Below are 27,559 nucleotides of genomic sequence, written 5' to 3' on the forward strand. Positions count from 1 at the left end.
ATATAATATATACACACATATATATATATATAAACATACATACCTATATACATACATACATATATATACACATGAATATATATACACATACATATATATATGTGTATATATATGTGTATATATATCTATGTATATATATATATATATATATATATATATATATATACATACATACATACACATATATATATACACATACACACATATATACATACATATATACACACATATGTACACGTACGTGCAGGGCTATATAAGTAAACATTGATTGATTGATTGATATGTATATATATATACATATACACACACATATGTACATATATAAACATACACATTGACATATATATGCATACATACACATACATATATATATATAAGAAAAAAATAATATATATACATATACATTTATTTATACTATATATGGCTCCCTCAGTATTTACAATTATTTTAGAAAAAAAAAGTATTATTGGTCCAGCTCTAATATCAGATCTAATATCAGTTAGTGAAATTACCTGGCCTTTCTCATTCAGTGAAAGTACAATTTTAATTTTCACCACAAATCATATATACAAGAGAATGTCAGGAGATTTTTGTTGGAACCCCATCAAGTACTTGGCGTCTTATTTGCATCCCGCGTGCTGTTGTCGTCCAACCACTGGTAACATTCTTGACTTCGGTTTTGACACCGAGAAGCCAAGAGGTCAAGTTTCAGGTTAGCCGTCCGGCTCTAATTCCGTCCCAACGCTGAGGTCGGACTGGGGGCGGGGCAAGATTATTTCCGACGTGAGAATTTCAGACCAAAATCATCTCCCACTTGGTTGAGGTGGTGCAGTACCTAAGGACAAAGCAAGCTTCTCAGTCTGTGTGTGTTTGTGATAAAAGGTTCCCTATTATGCAAAATAGACTTTTTACCTCCAAACCTGAGAAAAAAATGATCAAGGCTTAATTATTGTACTTTTGAGAGATGGGATTACGTGACACTAAGGAAAAAGATCCTTGCTCATGTATATAATATTGCCTCTGACCAAATTAAAGCCTCCTACCTAAAGCTGCATATGTGGGATTTGGAAGTTTGATTGTTTTGCTGTTCTCGAGTGAAAAGTCCAACCTCGCATGGTGTTGCTGTTAAAACAAGTCTCAATGTTAGCACTTTAGCTCACACAGCTATGCTAGTGCTGCTAAAATGTGTCCTCATCCTATTTTTCCTCATATAATTTGCTGCATCCATTATGTTGGGTAAGTACAGAGTTGCAGTTTAAAGGACACAAATTACGCAACAGCCCTTCTTGGAGCCGCACACTCTGCCGGAGACAAGCATGGATAAACACAGCTTATCAACATTAAAGCTATTGTAAACACAATCAAACTGGTGCGTACTCAATAGGGCTAACAAATAGAATTTTGGGGCATTGTGAGCTGAGATAGGTGCCAGCGCCCCCCGCGACCCCGAAAGGGAATAAGCGGTAGAAAATGGATGGATGGATGTGGGCAACACACTTTTGTGGGACCTCTAAAATGTATTTAAAGTAGTTGAAAAATGCCAAATGAAACCCATAATAAATATAGTAGTACGTCAGAATAAGAATGTTTTGAGATAAGACGTGTTTCTTTGCTAATGGTTATGCTTTAAATTACAAGCATGTCTGCCGTTAGCTGGCGTAGAAAATGTCACCACCCAAGATCCACCCAAAACAATCTGCTCTTACTTGCTAGCATTAGCTTATAGCTAGAGATGGACAAACATTTGTTTTCCTACACGAGGAAGGAAAAAAGTGAGAAGAATTGGATAATTATAGTCATTTAATTAAATAAAGAAATCATCCCAAAAAGGCCGAGCATGACGTCGACAATTTGAGCGTATCACTGCTAGTCTGCACCACACTAAAGCAAGAGTATGTTAACGTCAACCAATGATGTTAAAATAACATCTAAATGGCTTACATTTATCCATGAAAATATAAAAAAGCTGCCAATTGTGTGTTTGACAGAGAAGCAGCTGGAAGGAGATACCATAGACATCCCCTCTCCAAAGTACTGTACATTATTATTACATTACGTCATAAAACTACTGCAGTTGTTCATGCTACATTATAGTGTACTGTTTTTATACAGCATGTATTATTCAAAAGGTAGTTTTTCTTTTAAAAGGCAAGTTGCATGTTAAAACGGTGCTGTTTTGGGGGGGCCAAACACCAAATAAATTGATTTCAATTCATTCAATCGGCATCGCTGATTTGAGATACAAGAGTTTTGAGTTAAGAGCTCTGTCACAGAACCGATAAAGCTCATAAGTTGAGATACTACTGTAATGAATTTTTCAAAACACACATAAAAAAAACATTGTCGTATGGTATGGGACATTTGAGCGAGGACAAGAAAGACATACCTCATCCAGCATGTCTTTGGTGTGGGCAGCAGACATGCAGAAGCGAGCTCGGGCCTCCGTAAGCGGCGTGGCGGGGAATCCGACCACGACCACGGCAATTTTCCTCTCCAGCATCTCTCGAGCAAAAGCGCTGGTCAGAGGAACAAACATTTGTTACATATTCTGGTTCACTACAAAAAAAATAGGTAAAAACGACGTGCGTTGTACATTTTTATAAAGAGATACATTTGCATTGTGTTCCTGTGAAACTACTTCTTGGTCAAATTGTGTTTATTGTTGACTGTTTTATTATCTCAGCCAAGGCGGCGATGCTTTCATTGCTGTTTATTTGCTTTTTAGTATAATTACACAAACACTATGAACACCATACTTTTACTTTGTGAAATAAACACTACAGATTTAAGTACAGATCCTGATAAAGGTGCATGCTTGTAAACATTGTAACAAACACTTTTGATTTCCTAGATACAATGTAAGTTGAAGCTCTCCATAAGGTGCTGATCCACGTGGTGGAGGTCTCCCATTCTAGCAGTGGGCGGGCCGTGCGTTTCCCACCTAGGCCTTCAATGATTACCTCTCAAAAGGCCATAATTTATATCACCACATGACCATTGCTTGAAATATTATACAGGAACACATTCATGCGCTACTGTTCATTGAATCACCTCAACAGTGTACAAAACGGGTTATTTTCTGGCACATTTAAAAATCTATAAACCCGCATCAGCCATTAAAACACTTATATGGTCCTGTCAAAATTTGAATTGCAAAAAAAATATTAAACGTGAAAAAATAAGTACAAATATTTGATCTCACAATTTGTAGTACCCATTGGACGTTGTCTATGCGTGTGGTACACCTTGTAGTCGTTTGATTCGAATGGAAATGGCGGGCATTTTCCCATTTCATCATCGGAAAAGCTGAGGTAGCCTCCGGGGTTGGCCGACATCGTCTCACAAAGATGTAAGATCTCTTTAAATATCCTTCTTGGAAATGGCCTTGCAAATATATATCTGCCACCCAATCAACGTTTTGTTTTCCTTTTTTGTGTGTTATGACACAACACTTCCTGCTAAATTGCAACTTGTAAATGACAAGTGAGTATCCAATCACAGTCTTGTTAACATCAGGCTACCTAGATAGGCTACTGTCAATAACCTGTGATCTGATTGGCTATTGCAACGGTCTACAAACTGTATGCGTTCTCAAATTCATCCGCTAAAGGTCCCGGTGAGTATCCAATCACAGGACGCATAAATGTCACTTTCAACCTTAGGCCAGCTAAAAGGCCTTACTGACAACAACTCGTGATCTTATTGGCTGTCACAATTGTCTATCAACTGTGTGTGCCCGCTCACTTAAAGTGCACGGATGCCTGCATTGTTGATTCTGAAGGCCCTCGGGCAGATTTGGTACTGCTGGGCAACATAAGGTAGCTGAATTCTGATTGGATCCAAACTCTAACCTAAAACAGCACTGGAAACAGCATAATATGCCATGAAGAGAATAAGAATAATTTCAGATATTTAGGGAAAGTAAATACAAAAATACATTTATTATTATTTATGATCATGATTTCTGGTTATGTTTGGCCAACAGAGAAGGCGTTGCTGGCCCTGACGGCCCACCACTGCATTCTAGTACTGACATATCTTTTTCACTTCGTGTTTGGATCTTTGCGTCTAAACAGACCCGAACTGCCTCGCTGTGTGATCATGCAGCAACTCTTTCTCAGGGCTCGTGCGCGTCAACATGCACTAAAAGACACATTATACCTGAGTGGGTTCTGCATAATAGCTACCTGATGTTTTTTCTTCAGTAGTCACAGATACGAGTCAACCCAAACAGTCCACACCAGTGATTCATGGAAACTTCTAAATGTGGGCCGTGGCAGGCGTTCAAATCGCTTCAACATGAAACGCGCTGATGTGGCTGAAAATTGCTCGTGACAACAAACAACGCTGACATGAGCGTTTAATGCTTGAAAATGGGTCCGTGCACAGTTCATCTGACAAGATGTGCATTGCAGCCTGAAGGAGGCTTGTGTATGTCAACAATGTGTGCTTGTGTTAGTGTGGTGCTTGGTCGACTGCAGCATCCTTACACTACTTTGCCCGGCATATAGAGCAGGATAGGGACCACGGGGGAGTCGTCGTTGCCGTAGATGATGAAGCCCATCTCCTTCACTTTGGCCCTGAAGTATCGAGTGTTCTGCGCCAGCTGCCGAATGCGTCTGATACCTTCAGGTAAATCAAGCGAGAGAGATGTTTTGATTTATTTAGAACATATTTTCACAAAACTTATATGAATTCTACTTTTCTGACTTATAAATGTTGTTCCTATATTGGACACTCCTGTTAAACAATGTCAGAGTTCATGCATCTGGTTGTAAGCTTGCACGCAGTTTTTTAACAGTGGGCCATTTGTGACATCACAGATTGACGTACATACAGTGGGGCAATAAAGTATTTAGTCAACAAACGATTGTGCAAGTTCTCCCACTTAAAATGATGACAGAGGTCTGTAATTTTCATCATAGGTACACTTCAACTGTGAGAGGGAGAATGTGAAAAAAACCCCAGGAATTCACATTGTAGGAATTTTAAAGAATTTATTTGTAAATTATGGTGGAAAATAAGTATTTGGTCAACCATTCAAAGCTCTCACTGATGGAAGGAGGTTTTGGCTCAAAATCTCACGATACACTGCCCCATTCATTCTTTCCTTAACACGGATCAATCGTCCTGTCCACTTAGCAGAAAAACAGCCCCAAAGCATGATGTTTCCACCCCCATGCTTCACAGTAGCTGTGGTGTACTTGGGATGAAAATCAGTATTCTTCTTCCTCCAGACACGACGAGCTGAGTTTATACCAAAAATTTCTATTTTGGTTTCATCTGACCACATGACATTCTCCCAATCCTCTGCTGTATCATCCATGTATCCATTTTGGTATAAACTCAACTCGTCGTGTTTGAAGGAAGAAGAATACGGAGTTGCATCCCAAGAACACCATACCTACTGTTAAGCATGGGGGTGGAAACATCATGCTTTGGGGCTGTTTTTCTGCTAAGGGGACAGGACGATTGATCCATGTTAAGGAAAGAATGAATGCGGCCATGTATTGTGAGATTTTGAACCAAAACCTCCTTCCATCAGTGAGACCTTTGGATGGTTGACCAAATACTTATTTTCCACCATAATTTACAAATAAATTCTTTAAAATTCCTACAATGTGAATTCCTGGATTTTTTTTTCACATTCTCCCTCTCACAGTTGAAGTGTACCTATGATGAAAATTACAGACCTCTGTCATCATTTTAAGTGGGAGAACTTGCACAATCGGTGGCTCACTAAATACTTTTTTGCCCCACTGTATGTAGTGGAGTAGTCCAGATACGAATTTTTGGTACCGTTATTGATACCAAAATGTATTTTGATACTTTGATAATTTTCAAAATAAGGGGGACCACAAAAAAAACAATTATTGATTTCATTTTAACATAAAATCTTATGATATATTAAACATATCTTTCTCATTGCAATCAAAGAACAATTTTGTCATAAAATAAAATAATGAACATACAAAACAACTTGTCTTTTAGTAGTAAGGAAGCAAACAAAGGCTCCTCATTAGGCTGCTGACGTGGGCAGGAACATATTTTGAGGAATAAGTGGTAGAAAATTGATTATTTATCTACTTGTTCATATTCTGTTAATATCTGCTTACTTTCTGTTTTTTAACTTGTTCTACTGTAACCCATCCCTCTTTGCACAACCTGTCAAGCTCCATCAGCTTGGATGAAAAAGTGAAGTGAATTATATTTTCATAGCGCCTTTTCTCCAACGACTCAAAGCGCTTTACATAGTGAAACCCAATATCTAAGTTACATTTAAACCAGTGTGGGTGGCACTGGGAGCAGGTGGGTAAAGTGTTTTGCCCAAGGACACAACGGCAGTGACTAGGATGGTGGGAGTGGGGATCGAACCTGGAACCCTCAAGTTGCTGGCACGGCCACTCTACCGACCAAGCTATACCGGTTTTCATCCAGGATGTTTCTGTACATTGCTACATTCATCTTAGTCAGGGAGGTGACCAAGAACCCGATGGTCACTTTGTCAGAGCTACAGCATCTCTCTGTGGAAAGAAGAGAACCCTGCAGAAGGACAACCATCTCGGGGCAAACCACCAATTAGGCCAGTATGGTATAGTGGGCAAACGTACGCCCTTTTTTTTGTAAAAAGTTGGCCAAAATGCACCGAAAAGACTCTCAGACAATAAGAAACATATTTCTTTAGTCTGATGAGAGAAATATTTATGGCGTGAATGCCAGGCGTCATGTTTGGAGGAAAACAGGCACCGCTCATTACCAGGCCAATACCATTTCTACAGTGAAGCATGGTGGTAGCAGCATCCTGCTGCGAGTATGTTTTTCAGCAGCAGGAACTGGGAGACGAGTCAGAATAAAGAGAAAATGAATGCAATGTACAGAGACATCCTGGATAAAAAACCCCAGATAGAACTTAAAAGGTGCTGTAAAGAAAAATGGGCAAAGAGGAATGGGTGAAATTGCCTAAAGATTGGTGTGCGAAGCTTGTGGCTTGTGACTTGAAGCTGTAATTGCTGGCAAAAGGTACATTAATTAAGTATAGAGCAAAGGCTGTAAAAAATTATGTACATGTGATTTATTTTTATTTTTAATACATTTGTTAAATTCAAATTAAAAAAAAACTTTTCACATTGTCAATTTGAGGACACAAATTAATTTATTCCATTTTGGAATCAGGCTGTAAAAGCAAAGCCCTGTGAATACTTTCCATATGAACTGTACAACTATGAACAAGCTTACTGATGCGTTTAGTGCAGGGGTCACCAACCGTTTTGAAACCAAGAGCTACTTCTTGGGTACTGATTAATGCAAAGGGCTACCAGTTTGATACACATTTAGATAAATTGTCAATTTGCACAATTTACCTTTAATAAAAAAATAGGTATTTCTGTCCGTCATTCCGTCGTACATTTTTTTTCCTTTTACAGAAGGTTTTTTGTAGAGAATAAATGATGAAAACGGTTTAAAAGACAAAACACGAAAAAAATGAAAATTAAATTTTGAAACCTAGTTTATCTTCAATTTCGACTCTTTAAAAAATTAAAAATTTTACCGAAAAAAATGAAGAGAAAAACTAGCTAATTTGCATCTTTTGGAAAAAATTAAATACATTTTTAATGGAACATCATTAGTAATTTTTCCTGATTCATATCAATTTTAGAATTTTGATGACATGTTTTAAAAAGGTCAAAATCCAGTCTGCACTTTGTTAGAATATATAACAAATTGGACCAAGTTATATTTCAAAACAAAGACAAATCATTATTCCTTCTAGATTTTCCAGAGCAAAAATTTTAAAAGAAATTCAAAAGACTTTGAAATAAGATTTAAATTTGAGTCTACAGATTTTCTAGATTTGCCAGGATAATTTTTGGGAATTTTGATCATAATAAGTTTGAAGAAATATTTCACAAATATTCTTTGTCAAAAAAACAGAAACTAAAATTAAGAATTAAATTAAAATGTTATTTATTATTCTTTACAATAAAAAAAATAAATTTACTTGAACATTGTATATGTTTTTAAAAATCCCAATTCATTTTAAGGTAGTATTTTTTCTCTAAAATTGTCTTTCGGAAAGTTATAAGAAGCAAAGTAAAAAAATTAAAAAAATGAATTTATTTAAACAAGTGAAGACCAAGTCTATAAAATATTTTCTTGGATTTTCAAATTCTATTTAAGTTTTGTCTCTCTTAGAATTAAAAATGTCGAGCAGAGCGAGACCAGCTTGCTAGTAAATAAATACAATTTAAAAAATAGAGGCAGCTTACTGGTAAGTGCTGCTATTTGAGCTATTTTTAGAACAGGCCAGTGGGCTACTCATCTGGTCCTTACGGGCTACCTGGTGCACGCGGGCACCGCGTTGGTGACCGCTGGTTTAGTGGGACAGGCAATGTTAGGTCTACGAAAATGCAGTTATTTATTAATCCTATAATGTTTTCTGTGCAAGCAAATGCGTCACAGACCAGTCCCTGGACAACTGATCTAAACCACAAGGAAATGTGTTACATGTAGATTTTATTGATCATAGATCCCCCTTGAAGGACTAAAAAAGAATTCCTACAATTTTTAGTGTAATTAAAAAAATTAAATATTCGGTGTTACACTCCGCTCGCATCCGGGCCTTATGCAGCAGTGACCTCCTACCAGATCAATCAATCAATTAATCAATCAATCAATCAAAGTGAATTTATTTAGCCCTTAATCACAAGGGCATCAAAGGGCTGCACAAGCCACAACGACATCCTTGGCTCAGAACCCACATCAGGGCAAGGAAAAACTCAACCCAATGGGATACAATGAGAAACCTTGGAGGGGCCCGCAGATGTGGGGACCCCTCAGCCCCAGGGCGACCGGTGCAATGAAGAAAAGAAGATGAGGCTTGCTCGCAAGTTTTACAATGCAGCTTAGTGCAACATACAGGATAATAATATAATAATCATCCGTAACATCATGATTTTAAAGTTTTTGTCAAGACGGACGCAGTCAAGAGAGATCAGTCCAAAGACGTGTTGTCGGTCAGCTATCAGTGGTATCTAACGCACTGTGAGTTCTTATCTTATTATGTGAGTCCTACACCTCCATTTGGGCCTGAGCAGCCTCCCCTATGAAGTTGATGGTGATTACAACTCAGCTGCAGCAGCAGATGGTTCAGTTTTTTCCCGCAGACGGGCACGCTGTGTGGACTCGCGTTCTGCCAGACTGAGAGCCCTAGCAGATTGTACACATTTTATTTTTATTTTTTACACAAAACGCACAAGTAAACACATTTAATGCTTTAAGTGTCACATGTATTTCAGGTAGGGAATTAGGAACAAATCAAATCCGGCGGGGGCGCCTTCGCGGCCAAATACCCCCCCGGCCTGCCTTTTACCGCCCCCGTCTTCCTTAACGAGCCAGCAAGCTACGTGGCTCAATCTTGGAGCCGGGTTTTGTTTGCCTCTGATTACCTGGGAACAGATTGTAAGGGGTGGACGAGAACATTTAAAATCTTCTAATCTTCGATGCGGGAAAACACAAGAGCATGCAGGCAACAAGCACAGATGCACGTGCTTCGTTTTGTAGACCAAAGGACAAGACAAGGAAAAAGGGGAAGTGGAGGCCAAGAAAACTCAAAAATCTGATGCTACATCCAGAAATCAGGAGGAGTGCTCGGACAGTGTGTGACGTTGTCTTTGTCGGAGTTCCTCCATGTTTCTGACCTCTTGCCGCCCGTTTGCTGTCAAGTGTGAAATTCAACGTTGGGGAGAAAAACGGAGGAAGACGGAGTCGGAGCAGAATGAAACTAATGTGGCGCAGGCACAGAGATAAATGAACACGTCTTGTTTACGAGTGATCTGTCGGACACTGGAGTCATTGTTTTTTGCTGGAGGACAGGTCTCAGCAGTTATTTCATTGAGCTACGTGAGATGCAAGGCATGCTTGGTTCACAGCCAGACACTAACAAGACTGCATATTTTATAGTCTAGTCCGTCATACTGATTATGGTCTGTCATATTAATTAAAGCACGGCAGAACTAAAGCTGCACTGTCAATGACCTGAAGTATTCTGGTGACCTTTTTATTTGTTTTTATTCTTATTAGGCATGAGTTTGGTTGCATTCTACCTGTGCAAGCCTAGTATGGGGGGTTTGGTTCTTTGGTGGTACTGCAACTAATGACCAATTCTCTGCCCTCGTGTCTGATACCATTAAAGCAGAAACTATTCAGAGGTCCACGGTTCCTTAAAACACACATGAAAATGATTTCCTCTATGTGAGGGTCACGTGTGCTCGGGTACTCCAACCCCCCTCTTCTTTCTACCCCTGCAGACCCTTGGTAATTGTTACCACATTTTCGGACTGAGCAGCTGTTTGTCTTCCCCTGCGGGTCTGAACTTACTTCTAATGCTAACATTGGTACAGTCCTCTGGATTCAGATTGCCTTTGTTTCCATAAAAATTACACACAGGTGTAAAGGTTTACATAAAGACAGGGAGATAGTATTCATATCGTATGGGTACGGAGATGGTAAAGTACTTACCCTCTTCACTTCCATCTTGCCCTGTGATGCACTTTATGGCCCGTAAGATCTGCTCAGCTATAGGGGGAGACATGCCCGAGGTGTACATGGCGCTGTGGGACCGGCTGCGCAGGTAGTCTACCAGGTCCTGCAATGAAAGTTCTGATGACATGTCGGTCACTGAACATGATATTTTACAAAAAATATTCACCTAGGGCCCTATTCTCAAGTTTATGTATACATATTTTCTATTATATAGTCATATAATTCAATGATCAGGGTCGGCAACCCAAAATGTTGAAAGAGCCATATTGGACCAAAAATACAAAAAAAAAAAAAATCTGTCTGGAGCCACAACAATTAAAAGTCTGATATAAGTGTTATAATGAAGGAATCACATGATATAAGGGTCTATATTAGCCTACTATCAAAGGCTGCCAAAATTTTGTATTTTAATTTTTATTCTACACATTTTTGCAACAACGGAAATCATTAGTAAAATGGGGGGCTTCTCAGAGGATGGGATAACTCCCGGAAATGACTGGCTCTAGAATGTGTCCAAGTTTAAGCAAACGGCAGGTTGTCTTCTTCTAATGGATGTATTACAATCTTTGCAAGCTGGGAAACGTTTGCTGTGGTCTGGAACAACGATGCACACAAACAACTATCAAAAATACATACAGATATGTCAAAATACATGCAAATATAAATTAAATGCACAAAAGACATAAGTAAAGGAAATTAAATGACCTCAAATATGCCTACAAAAGCGAGGCATAATGATGCAATATGTACATACAGCTAGCCTAAATAGCATGTTAGCATCGATTAGCTTGCAGTCGTGGACTGACCAAACATGCTTGATAAGCGCTCCAACAAGTCAATAATACCAACAAAGCTCACCTTTGTGAATCACAGTACAAAACATTCGGTGGACAAAATGAGACAAAGGCGTGGCATAAAACATGTATTTCTGTGGCAGCATCGGAGAAAGTTGTACATGTAAACAAACTACAATGAGTTTAAGGATTGCTGAAATTAGTAGGACTAAACAGTGCTTGCCAAATACTCTAATCAGTGAAGCATGTATAGCAAACAGCGGGATTTCGAACAATTAGAAAGGTTTGGGTTTGTGCTCCTACAGAAATCATATTAAAACCAAAGATATTTTTTTCTTCATCTTTTTCCATATTCACACATCTCTGAAAGAGGTCCAGGGAGCCAATAGGGCAGGGGTTGGGAACCTTTTTGGCTGAGAGAGCCATGAAAGCCAGATATTTCAAAATGTATTTCCGTGAGAGCCATATAGGTGGCGATTTGTCCAGGGAGTACACCGCCTTCCGCCCGATTGTAGCTGAGATAGGCACCAGCACCCCCCGCGACCCCAAAGGGAATAAGTGGTAGAAAATGGACAGATGGATGGATGGATGAATACAACTAAATGTGTGCATTTTTACGTAAGACCAACATTTTTAAAGTATAATAAGTCTCTTATTCTTTTCAATAACATTGTTATTCTAAAGCTAACCAATAATAAATATAATATTTCTTACCATTGATGCGACTTCTTGAACAGGCGCAATAGAAAATGGATAGTTGAGAATGTTTTATAATTTAAACTTTATTTTTAACACTGTGATTACCAGCAGAATTATTAATTCCTTATCGTGTTAAGCAATGTCAGCTAATATTTATCTGAGAGCCAGATGCAGTCATCAAAAGAGCCACATCTTGCTCTAGAGCCATAGGTTCCCTACCCCTGCACTAGGGCATGTGTCTCGAGAGCCGCAGTTTGCTGACCCCCGGTCTAGATGACACCATTGTTAAGTCCGTTAGTACAAGGATGTTCAAACTTGGCTGATATACACAAGGTAACCTTCTGCTGTGGTTGTACTTACGAGACAACAATGTGCAATTTGTAAAAAGTAATCAGTAGCATTATGGTCCTTTTATCCTCATCTCAATGGATGTTTGTAAGTGTCTCTATTGAAGCAATCAAAATAGATTTGATAGTTTTCGTGAAGTTCCTTTTATCATTTTGTGTTACTGCTGCCATACTGGTTTATAGCCTTGTCATCTGTTGCCTGGACTACTGCAACTCTCTTCCGTTTGATCTCCTTCACAAGTCACTTTACAAACTACTCCAGAAAAGTTGCTGCCTTGATAATCATTAGAACCCATTCAATCCAGCATGTCATCCCTGTTCTGCAGCAACTCCACTGGCTACTCATCAAACACTGTATCCAATTTAAAATAATTATTCTCACTTTCAAAACTACCCATAACTTTTCCACATCATTTCTTTCAGACCTGCTCCATGTTGCCACACCCACACGTTCCTCAAGATTCTCATCACCCGCCCATCTCACTGTCCCCAAATCTAGACTGTTTACCATTGAGGCCGAGCTTTCAGCTGCTCAGCCCCTCATGTTTTGAACACACTACCCCCAGACCTTCACAGTATGAACTCATTTACCGTCTTCAAATCAACACTAAAAACAAACGTATTCCTGACTTCTTATTCACTGTAAATTTGAGCTACCTTTGTTGTTGTTTCTTATCTAATGATTTTATCAGTTCCTGTTTTATAAATTTTATTTTACATACACACACACACATACATATATATACATATATATATATATATATATATATATATATATATATATATATATGTATATACATACACACATGTATACATGTATACATATATATACATACATATACATATATATATATATATATATATATATATATATATATATATATATATATATATATATATATATATATATACACATATAGTCATGGTCAAAATTTTACACACATTTGTAAAGAAAATTATGTGATGGCTGTCTTGAGTTTCCAATAATTTCCACAACTCTTAGTTTTTTTGTGATAATATTGATTGGACCACATACTTGTTGGTCACAAAAAACATTCATGAAGTTTTGTTCTTTTATGAATTTATTATGGGTCAACTAAAAATGTGACCAAATCTGCTGGGTCAAAAGTATACATACAGCAATGTTAATATCTGATTACATGTCCCTTGGTAAGTTTCACTGCAATAAGGCGCTTTTGGTAGCCATCCACAAGCTACTGGCAAGCTTCTGGTTGAATTTTTGACCACTGCTCTTGACAAAATTGGTGCAGTTCAGCTAAATTTGTAGGTTTTCTGACATGGACTTGTTTCTCCAGGATTGTCCACATGTTGTCAACGGGGTTTAAGTCAGGACTTTTGGAAGGCCGTTCTAAAACCTTAATTCTAGCCTGATTTAGCCATTCCTTTACCTCCTTTTACGTGTTTTTGGGGTCATTGTTCTGTAGGAACACCCAACTTGCGCCCAAGACCCAACCTCTTGGCTAATGATTTTAGGTTGTCCTGAAGAATTTGGAGGTAATCCTCCTTTTTCATTGTCCCATCTAATCTGTAAAGCACCAGTTACATTGGCAGCAAAACAGGCCAAGAGCATAATATTACCACCACTATGCTTGACGGTAGGAGTGGTGTTCCTGGGATTAAAGGCCTCACCTTGAATTGATTTAAGTGGACCCCGACTTAAACAAGTTGAAAAACTTATATGGGGGTTACTATTTAGTGTTTAATTGTATGGAATATGTACTGAACTCTGCAATCTACTAAAAAAAGTTTCAATCAATCAATCGAACTGTGCAATCTACTAAAAAAAGTTTCAATCAATCAATCAATCAATCAAACCTTTTCTCCTCCAAACATGTTGCTTGGTATTGTGGCGAAACAGCTCAATTTTGGTTTCATCTGACCACAAAACTTTCCTCCACAAGGTTTTATCTTTGTCCATGTGATCAGCAGCAAACTTTAGACGAGCCTTAAGCTGTCGCTTCTGGAGCAAGGGCTTCCTTTTGGCACGGTAGCCTCTCAGTCCATGGCGATGCAAAACACGCTTGTCTGTGGACACTGACACCTGTGTTCCAGCAGCTTCCTGCTTTTTGGTGGTTCTCAGTAGACTCTGGATCATCCTGACCACTTGTCTCTCAGCAGTAGGTGATAGCTTGCGTTTTCTTCCTGATCGTGGCAGTGACAAAACTGTGCCATGCACTTTATAATTACGGACACTTGTCTGCACAGTTGCTCTTGGGACCTTAAGCTGCTTTGAAATGGCTCCAAGTGACTTTCCTGATTTGTTCAATGTTCAATGATGTCAATGATTAATTTTTTTCAGATCTGTGCTAAGTTCCTTTGACTTTCCCATTATTGCGTTTGTAACCGAGTCTAATGACTGCATCGCATGAGCCTTATTTAAATGGGCTCAAAGAAGTCAGCACGTATCGTCAATCATAATCACTTGCATGAAATTAAGAGGCCATGCCGTGAAGCTAATTTTATTTGATTGTAAATTTTCTATATCACCCAAATTAATAATGTATTTTTCTGTATGCATACTTTTGACCCAGTAGATTTGGTCACATTTTCAGTAGACCCATAATAAATTCATAAAAGAACCAAACTTCATGAATGTTTTTTGTGACAAACAAGTATGCTCTCTAATTACTATCACAAAAAAATAAGAGTTGTAGAAATCATTGGAAACTCAAGACAGCCATGACATTATGTCCTTCACAAGTGTATGTAAACTTTTACCCATGACTGTATATGTATGAATACAGTAAAATATTTTATTATTTTATTATGTGTGATGTACGCTACATCCAAACTGTAGGTGCAATATACTGTATTGTTTAACCTTTTGGGGCGCTGGGCTTATTTCAGCCTCAGGCACCTGGGAGCAAAAGTACTTAAGTCTATGGGAGAATACTCACAAGCCCATATTTGACAGGAATCACCTACCTTTAAGGGTTGCTTGAGACAGACCAAAGTCGAGGGGGAGAATGTTTTGCGACCAGAAAATCTGCGCAATTGCACAGCTTTTTAAAAAAATTTTTTTTTAACTTAAATACAGGGCAGAATAGGGGCCTAAAAGACTAAGCGCCCCATTATCCCATTTGCTCGTAAATGTTATTTTTTTTGTTTTTTTTACAAGCATGAAGTTACGCATGTTTCCCTTTTTCATATTCTCTCATCCAGCCTGTGGACGTACCCACCCTGCCTAAGTTCTGCAAAAATGAGTAAATCGTGAAAGACATGACTAATGAGGCAACTTTGCCATCACACTAGTTTTGGAAGCTACTGTAAATTTGTAGATCATGCAGTTTAATTAAAACTTTTGGATGTCATTGAAATCCATGAAAATATATAACACTCAAAAATTTAAATTTTTAAAAAGCTGCATCAATCCAGGCAGTGCTTGCAATGTGTACATCTGTCGCCATAGTGATGTAATGTGTTTGTACAGACAACAAAGCATCTTATTCTTGGCTGGATGTGAATAATAATCTGTAGATAAAACTTTGTGTGACTTATTATTATAACCACCCTGATGTTATTTCTGAGGTGAAGACTTAGTACTGTTTGTGAAGACATGATGCATCAGAGGGCCTTAAGCTCGTGACAGCTGAGCTTGATATTACCGATAAAAAAATAATAAGTAATAGACGCTACATCACATATGTATTTTCTATCAAACAGTCAAAAAGTTCAATGATCATGGCCCAGATGCATTGAACGTTCATTAGCACCAGAATGTTCAAACTAAGCCGATAAAGGCATGGTCCCTTTCTGCTGTGAAGCATTTAGATGTGCATTTTCCAGAATTCATTAAGCAGTTTTGCTCTTAAGTGCCTCTAAAGCTGCAATAAGTCCAGCGCCTCGGGAAGGTGAAACATTACATTGCAACTTAAGTATGGATGCAATGTATAGCACACATAATAAAATGACAAAAGAAGGTTCCAGAAAAATATAAAATATATTCTGATCATTCCAATTAAGACAAATGGAAACATCCATTCAGATGAGACTAAAAAGGACCATTCTGAATTGACTATCAAAGAAGAACAATTAGAATAATACATAATGTTGAATGTAGAGAACATACAAACACTTTATTAAATCACAATTATTGAAATGCAAGGATTTGGTGCATTTGCAAACAGCTAAAATTATGTAGAAAGCAAACTATAACCTGCTACCCAAGAATGTGCAACAATTCTACTCAACAAAAGAGGATATAATATAACCTTAGAGAAAAATCTAATTTAAAACATTTGTATGTATGTACAACACTTAAAACCTTTAGTACATCAGTATGTGGAATTAAATTATGGAATGGATTAACCAAAGCACCAATATGATTTAGTTCAAGAGACTGTTCAAACTACAAGTGTTCACAAAGTACACAGAACAAAAATTATGATGAACATCTTGAATCCTTTTTTATTGAGACAAAGATTATTTATATACTTAATATTTGTTTGCTTACTATGGTATATTATTTACTCGTGTACTCTTCTGTTACAGAGAACAAGGAAATTGGATAAAATTGCTACAGTATGAATATGGGTAGGATTAAATAAGCGCTGCTTCTTCCTACTCCTTTTCGGACATGCTGTGATGAAATAACTGGAATTGTGTGATGCATTACACTGTATGGTATGCATGTTCGAAATAAACTGAAACTAAACTGAAAAATCTAAATGCACATTGTTGCGTTAAGAATAGATTTGATTCTATAAGCTTTCTTCATCAGTTTTTTACGTGTGATGTACTGTATATATGCAGACTTTAAATGCAATATAATATTTCACCTTCTTGGAGCGCTGGATTTACTGCAACCTCAGAGGCTCGTAGGAAAAGTACTAAAATCGATGGGAGAATACGCTAGAGGCCCGATTTGACAGGGGAATACCACATTTTAATCTTGCTCCACTCAAAGTGTTTATCTTGGATGAAGGCACGCAATGACAGACTTAAGTCAAGTGGGAGAATTCTGCACAGCCAGAATTCACATAGTTGTGCACTTTTTGTAACTGTGATACATTGACCACTGTTGTACACAGGCTCTATCTGGTGGTACGGTACGCCAAAAAATCAATTAAATATTGTAATGAATCGAACCGTTAAAGGGTTTATCAGCCTTTATGAAAGTCGTTAATCCAACTACTATGGCCGTAGTCGACGCCAAAACAAACAATTACAACACAGACAGATTTTATATAAAGTTAAAGTACCAATGATTTGACTCAATATTTAAGTACAGTGTTTTATTTTCCTATATTCTAACACAGTGTTACTGTTCAAACTGTATGTAATGTTACAGTGGCCACCATACAATTTAGTTATTAAATTGAGATTGATATAAATATTCCATGAAAAAAAAACTGCTCAGTGGCCTCGTGGTTAGAGTGTCCGCCCTGAGATCGGTAGGTCGTGAGTTCAAACTCTGGCTGAGTCATACCAAAAACTATAAAAATGGACCCATTACCTCCCTGCTTGGCACTCGGCATCAAGGGTTGGAATTGAGGGTTGAATCACCAAAATGATTCCCGAGCGTGGCCACCGCTGCTGCTCACTGCCCCTCTTACCTCCCAGTGAGTGGAACAATGGGATAGTTTAAATGCAGAGGGTCATTTTATCACACCTAATTTGTGTGTGTGACTATCAGTGGTACTATAACTTTAAATAAAACCGCTTTGATTGATTGATTGAAACATTTATTAGTAGATAGCACAAATCAGACCATATTCCGTACAAGTGACCACTAAATGGTATCACCCGAATAAGTTTTTCAACTTGTTAAGTCATGCTGCCTTGTTTTTAATGAATACTTCCGCCTACTACGTTCTTGTGTTTAAATGTTCGTCATTAAGGTGGTACTTGGAGAGACCCAAGTGTTTTCTGAGGTGGTACTTGATGAAAATGTTTGAGAACCACTGCATTAGCATATGGGAGAATAGGGCCCTCACTCTGTGAGATAATGGAAGAAATGAAGGTCTCCAACATATTCACCAGAGGGTGCCGATGGCCATGCACACGCTACACCTGAGGATCAACCATGACAGCAAAGATGACCAACTTCTGTACATAAATGAGCTCTGGAACCGCTTCTGCGCTGTGCTCGCAGGGGGTTAGAGCTCTACTTTAGGGACAAACTGATGCCGCAATGAGCCAGAACGGACCCTGTCGTGCTCATTATTTCTACATGTCAGCAGGAGATAGCTTCTGCTGCTGGTTGTGAATATGTGAGGCGCAGGACTGTCAGAAATCTTTCTGATCTTTCGTCCTTGGAGTGTGTCAGTGTGTGTTAAGTGCTTTGAGGTCGGAGCTGACTCTGAGCAGGCTCGGAATGTTCAGTGGCCAGCGGTTGGGGGCAAAGACACGTCGTTGGAGATGCTGTCTGGACACCACTTACACTCTTGCCATCTGTCCCCACTGGGCGGCGGCTGAGGCTTCCTCGTGCACATGTGAGGGGAAGGGATTTAAGGGGAAATGCTTAAACGCGGGATCCTGAATCAAAGCGACATCTGTTTTCGTTTTAAGACGTGGGATTTTCACCACAGGATTTTAGTGTGACCAATATCACCAGAAGGGCCAACACGTCGGAGGAGGAACATCGATGTCCGTTTAGGGTGTGGAGTGACAGCTTAAGAGCCTTTCCCTCAGCCGCAGACACAAACACAATTACTAATGTTTCAGCGCACATCCAAAACAAGCAGGAGCAAAACAACAAATCAAAACAGATCTTCAGTTATTATGTGAGTCCTCTTTTTATTTCAATTCTAACCCCAAAAAATGTCTCAGTTTTAGTGCAATACAACACGTGTAGTTGATTTAGTCTCTGCATTTTTTTTTTTACTGAGTACGGCTGCAAAATAATCCACCATGGGACCAAATAAAGTTGTGACTGCCAACTCTTTATAAAGAAGGTGAAGAAACACTATTGTATCAATGGCTTAGTGGTTAGTGTGTCCGCCCTGAGATCGGTAGGTCGTGAGTTCAAACTAGGGCTGGGCGATATATCGATTTAAGCGATATATCGCGGGTTTGTCTCTGTGCGATATAGAAAATGACTATATCGTGATATTCGATTATACGTTCTCACGCAGTTGCTTTTAGCTGCGGGCATTACACTACAGGCTCTTCCCACTCCTTGAGTCTCCTTCTCATAGACAGCAAGCGCACAAACGTACACATCACATACTTTCAGGTCATACGTCACATACGTATACGCCCTCATGGAGCAGAGAGGTAGCAGACTGGGTAACGTTAGCTGTGATGCTAGCAAAACCGTGCGAGTGGTAATACGAGAGAAAAAAGGTGCGAATGAAGGAACAATTAATTCCCAAGATAAACAGCAGGGGTCTATCATCTGGCGGTGGTTCGGCTTCAAACGGGAAGATGCCGAATAGACAACTTTAATTTGTCCAGTGCGGGGCACAAGCGTTGCTGCCAAAAGTAGCATTACTGCTAATATGTAGCATCATTTGAAAAGTCACCTGCTAATAACTTTAATAAACACACTTTTGGTCAATTGACTTAATTGTGACTTCCTTCTCTGCACGAAAGTTTAAAATGAGCGTATATATATTCATGCAGTATGAACAAGGATGTTTTAATATAGACACAGAATCATCATACTGCTGTGATTATAAATGATAAATGGGTTGTACTTGTATAGCGCTTTTCTAGCTTCAAAGTACTCAGAGCGCTTTGACACTACTTCCACATTTACCCATTCACACACACATTCACACACTGATGGAGGGAGCTGCCATGCAAGGCGCCAACCAGCACACATCAGGAGCAGGGGTGAAGTGTCTTGCTCAGGACACAACGGACGTGACGAGGTTGGTACTAGGTGGGATTTGAACCAGAGACGCTCGGGTTGCGCACGGCCACTCTCCCACTGCGCCACGCCATTATATGTATCAAGTGTTCATTCAAGGCTAAGGCAATATATCGAGATATATATTGTGTATCGTGATATGGCCTAAAAATATCGAGATATTAAAAAAAGGCCATATCGCCCAGCCCTAGTTCAACCAGCCGAGTCAAACCAAAGACTATAAAAATGGCACCCATCACCTCCCTGTTTGGCACTCAGTATCAAGGGTTGGAATTGGGGGTTAAACCACCAAAATGATTCCAGAGCGCGGCCACCACTGCTACTCACTGCTCCCCTCACTTCCCAGGGATGGGTCAAAAGCAGAGGGTAATTTCACCACACCTAGTGTGTGTGACTATCTGTGGTACTTTAACTTTATTTAAGAAATAACTCGAACGAAGAGGTGTCCATGTGGCATTTAAATTATACTTGCAATGTTTATTGTATGTACAACTAAAATTATTCTGTATAATATAATATTATTTGAGTTAACAGCATTAGATTTACTGTATGTTATTTATAATGGGAAAAATAGTTTCGGTTTTAGTTTTCAACTCACCTTTTGGAGAGAATTAATGAAGAAAACCCAAGTACAACTGTATTTTTTTTTTATGTTCTCATCCCTCATAAAAAGCTTTAAAATGACTGTTTTCCAGAAGTTGTGTGCAGAGTTCTGTAGAATCTTGCGGCTCTTACCACAACAACAAATACCTCAAATCTACAGTTGCTCTCTTATCTAGCCTGTTTCTTCCTGGGCTTTACTACAGCCAGCTGTCAAACCAGGCACAGTGCTGGTACTTCAAACATGATCATGCTTGTTAAAGACGTTGCTGTTAAATCTGGAGCACAGTTCCGACGCCTGCCACAAGAAGGGGCTGGCCATCTGCCAGCTGTACCTTCTTATTACGGCTGAGCAAACATACGTGCAAGCACAGGAAGGGTTACGTTCTCAATACCTAATTCAAACAACATGGCTACTTCCTATGCAGCGTACTAATCAAGTGCCACAAAACCTGTGCGGTTATGTACTAAAGTGTACTTTTTAATGGAGTAAATGGAATTAAAAAAGCCTAAGAAACATTTGTTGGACGTAAGTGAGCTTAGAGAGAGCTACTGTGTAGTGAGAGGGTGCGGATGGTTGTTTAAATATTTTGTCAAGCAGAACTAGTATATTTAAAATAATCATTTGTTTTATTTTGTAGAAAATGGGAGATCCAGATAGTATAAACAATGTATATCCTTGGATTTATTTAGGGATGCACAATCTTTTTATTTCAGGTTGATATTAATGCCGATAACTTATTAACATCTATAATATTTACATTTAACTGCAGTTTGTGCACACCTTTCTTTGCAGCTAGTTTAGGGACAAATCTTAGTGGCGCAGCCACCAGCATAGTGGCCTTGTGGTTAGAGTGTCCGCCCCGAGACTGGGAGGTCGTCAGTTCAAATCCTGGCCGAGTCATACCAAAGACTACAAAAAATGGGAACTATTGCTTCCCTGCTTGGCACTCAGCATCAAGGGTTGGAATTAGGGGTTAAAGGCCTACTGAAACCCACTACTACCGACCACGCAGTCTGATAGTTTATACATCAATGATGAAATCTTAACATTGCAACACATGCCAATACGGCCGGTTTAGTTTACTAAATTACAATTTTAAATTTCCCGCAGAGTTTCCTGTTGAAAACGTCGCAGAATGATGACGCGATGATGACGGGTGTTTGTGACGTTAGTGGTTGGAGGGGACATATTAGCCCAGCACCATCCATCCATCCATCCATCCATTTTCTACCGCTTATTCCCTTTCGGGGTCGCGGGGGGCGCTGGCGCCTATCTCAGCTACAATCGGGCGGAAGGCAGGGTACACCCTGGACAAGTCGCCACCTCATCGCAGGGCCAACACAGATAGACAGACAACATTCACACTCACACACTAGGGCCAATTTAGTGTTGCCAATCAACCTATCCCCAGGTGCATGTCTTTGGAAGTGGGAGGAAGCCGGAGTACCCGGAGGGAACCCACGCATTCACGGGGAGAACATGCAAACTCCACACAGAAAGATCCCGAGCCTGGATTTGAACCCAGGACTGCAGGAACTTCGTATTGTGAGGCACCACTTACGGCTAAAAGTTGTATCTTTTCATCGCGCAATTACACAGTATTTTGGACATCTGTGTTGCTGAATCTTTTGCAAATTGTTCAATTAATAATGGAGAAGTCAAAGTAGAAAGATGGAGGTGGGAAGCTTTTAACCTTCAGCTACACAAACACACGGTGTTTCCTTGTTTAAAATTCCCGGAGGTGAAGCTTTACTATGGATCAGAGCGGTCAAGCGAACATGGATCCCGACTACATGTCAACCAGCAGTTTTCGGTGAGAAAATTGTGGAAATAAGTTGCCTCTTACCGGAGAGCGTCCTCCTGCAGCTGCCGTGACTTCTCTCAGAGACTCTGGCGTCAACACACCCGTGGCCACACCCCTCCGACTTTAAGGTACTATTTAACTCACTAAAACACTAGCAACACAATAGGCAGATAAGGGATTTCCTATTGAAATGAAAGGACGGTTCCGGTACTTTTCAAAAGCAGTATAGTACCAATTTCAATCATTTATCAATTAGTATCGCAAACACACACGCACGCACACACATATAAATTTATATTTATATTTATACATACACACACACACATCCACTTTGATAAGTCGCCTGCTGAAAAAGTGTGGGCATCCCTGCCCTCCAGCCACTTATTATCAAACTCAGAACCCAAAGACGGACACTAACCTTTTTTCCTGCAATATAACCTCCTGCAGCCCCAAAGCTCTTGGTGAAGGTGCCCATCATCACGTCCACATCTTCTGGGTTCACACCAAACAGTTCTGTCACTCCCTTTCCTGTGGCCCCCACAGCTCCAATGCTGTGGGCCTCATCCAGGTACAGACACACCTTATATTTCTTCTTCAGAGCGATCAGCTCAGGTAGTCGCACCACCGAGCCCTCCATGCTGCCGACAAGGAATGGCATTAATGATGCAATATTAATTTGACATTTTAAATAGGTGATAGAAATAGGAGGAACGCAATCTAATGCACACATCAGCTGACTTATGGCACTTATGCCATTTAAAAAGGGGCATAACATGATTTTTTTTCTTAAGTTGAAACACGTCTGTGTTCTACATACAATTTTGCATATAATTTATTTTACAGACCTATCTTCAAGCCACTTTTTGGATCCCTCTGAAAATAAGCCGTTTTGAAAGACAGAGTTGTTAGATGCAGACAAATCCCTCCTCACCCTGCCCCTTCAAGCTGACTACACCGTAGTCCAAGCTATGTTTTGTACTATTTATCTCTTTTGAGTGACTTTTACCACACACGCACGCACACGCGCACGCACATGCACACACACACACACACACACACAAAATAATTGAATTGAATTGAAATATTTATTTCAAACCTGCACAGTACAACTAAACACAGTTTTTTGTTTTTTTTACATGTTGGCAAAGATATTTATGCAAGGCTTGAAAAGGGGTTGGATGATGCAGCTGCTTATAATAGCCCAACCCCTCTCACTCATTCCACATTTAATGGGTTGTACTTGTGTAGCGCTTTTCTACCTTCAAGGTACTCAAAGCGCTTTGACACTACTTCCAAATTTACCCATTCACACACACATTCACACACTGATGGAGGGAGCTGCCATGCAAGGCGCCAACCAGCACCCATCAGGAGCAAGGGTGAAGTGTCTTGCTCAGGACACAACAGACGTGACGAGGTTGGTACTAGGTGGGATTTGAACCAGGAACCCTCGGGTTGCGCACGGCCACTCTCCCACTGCGCCACGCCGTCCCTTTTAACATAAACAATATAATACAAGAACAAAACTCTATAAACAAAACAAGAAAAACTCTTGTACACTAACAATACCATGAGACAAGACAAGACGAGACAAAACACACACACACCTGGGCCCAAACACTCCCCGACCATACACCTCTCTCCCATCGCTCTGTGCTGAGGGCATCACTCTCTTTCCTCCTCGTACTTCTTTTTTAAACAGTGTTTTAAATTGAATCATGCTCGAACACGTTTTTAACTCGTCCCCTAAGTTGTTCCACAGATTGACTCCACGCACTGAAATGCACATTGATTTTAAAGTGGTTCTAAATGTAGGCAAATATAATTTGTTGTTTCCTCTTAAACTGTAACTATGGTGATCATCTCTGTCATGGAATAGGTTCTGTATATTGGATGGTAGAGAGTTTTTGGATGCCCTAAACATCATTTGAGCAGTTTTAAAATTGATCACATCGTTCAGTTTAAGTTGCTTTAAGTTCATAAATAGTGGATTTGAATGATGTCTGTAGTGAACATTGGAAACAATCCTGATGGCCTTTTTCTGCAGAGTGACTAAAGGCTGTAGATGTGATTCAAAACAATTTCCCCAGACTTCAACACAATAGTTTAAATATGACATGATAAATGAATGATAAAATAACAGCAGAGCATTGGTGTTCAATGGATGAAAGGATCTCCTCATCTTTCCAAGACATTTAGCAACTTTTTTCCTCAGGTAACTTATATGAGGTTTCCATGAGATATTTTCATCTATTACTACTCCTAAGAAAGAATTTTGATGAACATATTCTATTGGTGTATCATCAATAACAATCCTGATCGGTATATTACTTTTGCGATTGCTAAAGAGCATTATTTTGGTCTTCTTTAAATTCAGAGACAATTTGTTCGTATTAAACCAAGTTTTTAACTTTATCATCTCCTCAGTTACAGAAGTCAGAAGTTGCTTCACGTCGTCACCTGCACATGTAATTGTTGTATCATCAGCAAAGAGGATGAACTTCAGCAGCGTTGATACTTTACATATTTCGTTAATATATATTATAAACAGTGCGGGTCCCAGTATCGAGCCCTGAGGAACTCCATAGGTTAAGTTCATCAGTGTAGATTGATGTTGGTCCATCTGAACAATCTGCTGTCTCTCATTTAAGTAGCTCTCCAGCCATTTCCCTGCCAATCCCCTTATGCCATAGTTTTCCAGTTTATTTACCAAAATCTGGTGGTCAATGGTATCAAAAGCCTTTTGCAGGTCAATAAAAAATCATATGACAAATGTATTCTTCTCGATACCATTAGTAAGACATCTCAGATGCTATAGCAAAACCAGCGGGCTCACAGTGGTTTGATGTTGGTAGAAGGAGACGATGAAGGTGGAGGAGAGAGAGAGGATGTGAGGCTGCAGGTCTGGTGCTATACACTAAAGCTAAACCTCTAAAGAGTTTGTATTTCCAATGCTAGATCTAGGACGTATACATGTGTATCGGGACAAAAAAATACTTTTCTATCATATATCATGTTGATAACTCCACTGCACAGCTGCTAAGATCTCTTGTAAACAATAGTGGTTAAAGGCTACAAGCTTGGCTCCAAGGTACATTGCTAAGGTAGGCTGACCATATTCTGAAATCCCAAAAAGAGAACACATATATGCGTGCGAAGGTGGGCAACACGCCAAGGCCGGGACTAGGTGAAAATTTGCCAATTATACTTGAACTTGCTTTATCAATAATATATTTATTTAAATAAAGCAGTTTTTCTTCTCTGTTGACAGCAGCACAGGCGCTAGGAATTTTCAAAATGGGGTCCCATGGACCCCATCAAGTCAGAAAAATGGGGTACCACAGTAAATGTTTGGGGTCCCACTTTTTTGTAAGCGTTTTGAAAACAAATGATAAACGTAAGCAAGTGGGGGGTAGCGGGGGTTGTATATTGTAGCATCCCGGAAGGGTCAGTGTTGCAAGGGGTTCTTGGTATTTGTTCTGTTGTGCTTATGTTGTTACGGTGCGGATGTTCTCCCGAAATGTGTTTGTCATTCTTTTTAGGTGTGGGTTCACAGTGCGGCGCATATTTGTGACAGTGCCAAATTGTTTACACGGCCACTCTCACTGTGACCTGTATAGCTGTTGACCAAGTATGTCTTGATCAACGAGCAATCCACGATCTCGCTCTCTCTGTCTCTGCCCCTCCCTCACAAGTTCTGCTGCGTGCGCAGACGTTCACAATTTGTTTTGTTTTTAACCCCTTCTTAACCCTGTACGTACATTGAAAATACACGCAACCCTGACTCAAATCGCCGGACATTTGAGGCATTTAAGAAACCTCGCCCGGACACCCCGCACAGTCCCGCAAAAGAGGACATGTCCGGGAAAAAGAAGATGTATGGTCAGTCTAGCTAAGGTAATAAAGTATTGTATAATTTACTTGTCCGTTGCCAAACACAGTAGGAACTAATCCAATTAAAAGCAGTTTTTTGAAAAATCATTTTTAATTTTGCAGGAGACACTAGTATGACACTAAAAGGCTAAGCTAGCTACTCAACAAAGCAAGCTAACATTGCTAACATATTGGTTACACAATTTCTAATCTACTGTTATTACTTACCGTTTCATTTCATTAAAAGTAGTTTCTTGGAAAATCCATCATTATACTGGAGCAGGTTTGTGAAGCAGTAGTCTTTGAGGTGGTTGGCACACACTCTGAACGACTTCTTTACAGTTTAATCACCACGAATCAGAAAAGTTAAAAGTAAGGCACTTTTTATTTCAGATCAGGCTGTAAGTTTGTGTAATGACTTGTGCTGGTTAAAGCAACCAACAACAGAGCATTTTTCTTCACTGGGTTTTATCGTGGACATGTTGAGGCCTACAAACGCTCCTACATTGAGTAATGGCAGACTTGCGCAAAGCTTTTTGGGTAAAACTTTACCATATATAGAGATAACCGCAGACTTTCCGGGACAGAAAACGTCACAGGACATATTGAACCTCCAAACAGATAACTCTGCAATGTCTAACCGGTTTGATTTCAAATTTTCGGGACTTACACAAATCCCAAATACACAAATCACGTACCATCAGGTAAGAAAAGTTGGTTTTGCATAATAAGTCCCCTTTTAAAGTTCTGAGAGACTCAGCTCCTTATGCAAAAAAGAGGTGAAAAAAACGGAAAAGAAGAGTCATGATGAATTGAAGGAGCTGGGAGATTAGCCTAATCAACCTCAGTGGCTCCATTTAGCCTTGATTTGGAGCTAATGAGCAGATGGAGTCACTGAGAGACACAGTTCTTTTCAACTCTCCACTGAAATTGACACACCGTCTCTGTTAAGACCACCTTGGAGCCTTTACTTATAAAGATACCCCAACTGACACCAGATACTGAGAGACAATGGCATAGTGTAAGTGTGAGTGTGTGTGTGTGTGTGGTATATTAGCA

At 39.4% G+C, this 27,559-nt stretch overlaps 1 protein-coding gene across 3 annotated transcripts in view; it reads right to left on the bottom strand.

Moving 5' to 3' along the window:
* Positions 1-525: 525 nt before the first annotated feature.
* sptlc3 (serine palmitoyltransferase, long chain base subunit 3) overlaps positions 526-27,559 on the bottom strand; it is a 49,812-nt gene continuing 22,778 nt past the window's right edge. The window contains exons 9-13 of one of the 3 annotated variants that reach the window (XM_061910575.1): positions 23,046-23,265; positions 10,519-10,645; positions 4,491-4,626; positions 2,387-2,516; positions 526-835 (exon numbers count right to left, since the gene is read on the bottom strand). In XM_061910575.1, the coding sequence (XP_061766559.1) occupies positions 773-835; positions 2,387-2,516; positions 4,491-4,626; positions 10,519-10,645; positions 23,046-23,265 (676 nt within the window). In that variant the 3' untranslated portion in view covers positions 526-772. Of the gene's footprint in view, positions 836-872; positions 1,123-2,386; positions 2,517-4,490; positions 4,627-10,518; positions 10,646-23,045; positions 23,266-27,559 lie in introns of those variants that run through there. The other 2 variants (XM_061910576.1, XM_061910574.1) reach the window with 2 other exon arrangements.

The sequence above is a fragment of the Nerophis ophidion genome, linkage group LG09 (assembly GCF_033978795.1).
Source record: "Nerophis ophidion isolate RoL-2023_Sa linkage group LG09, RoL_Noph_v1.0, whole genome shotgun sequence".
Taxonomy (NCBI): Eukaryota; Metazoa; Chordata; class Actinopteri; order Syngnathiformes; family Syngnathidae; genus Nerophis; species Nerophis ophidion.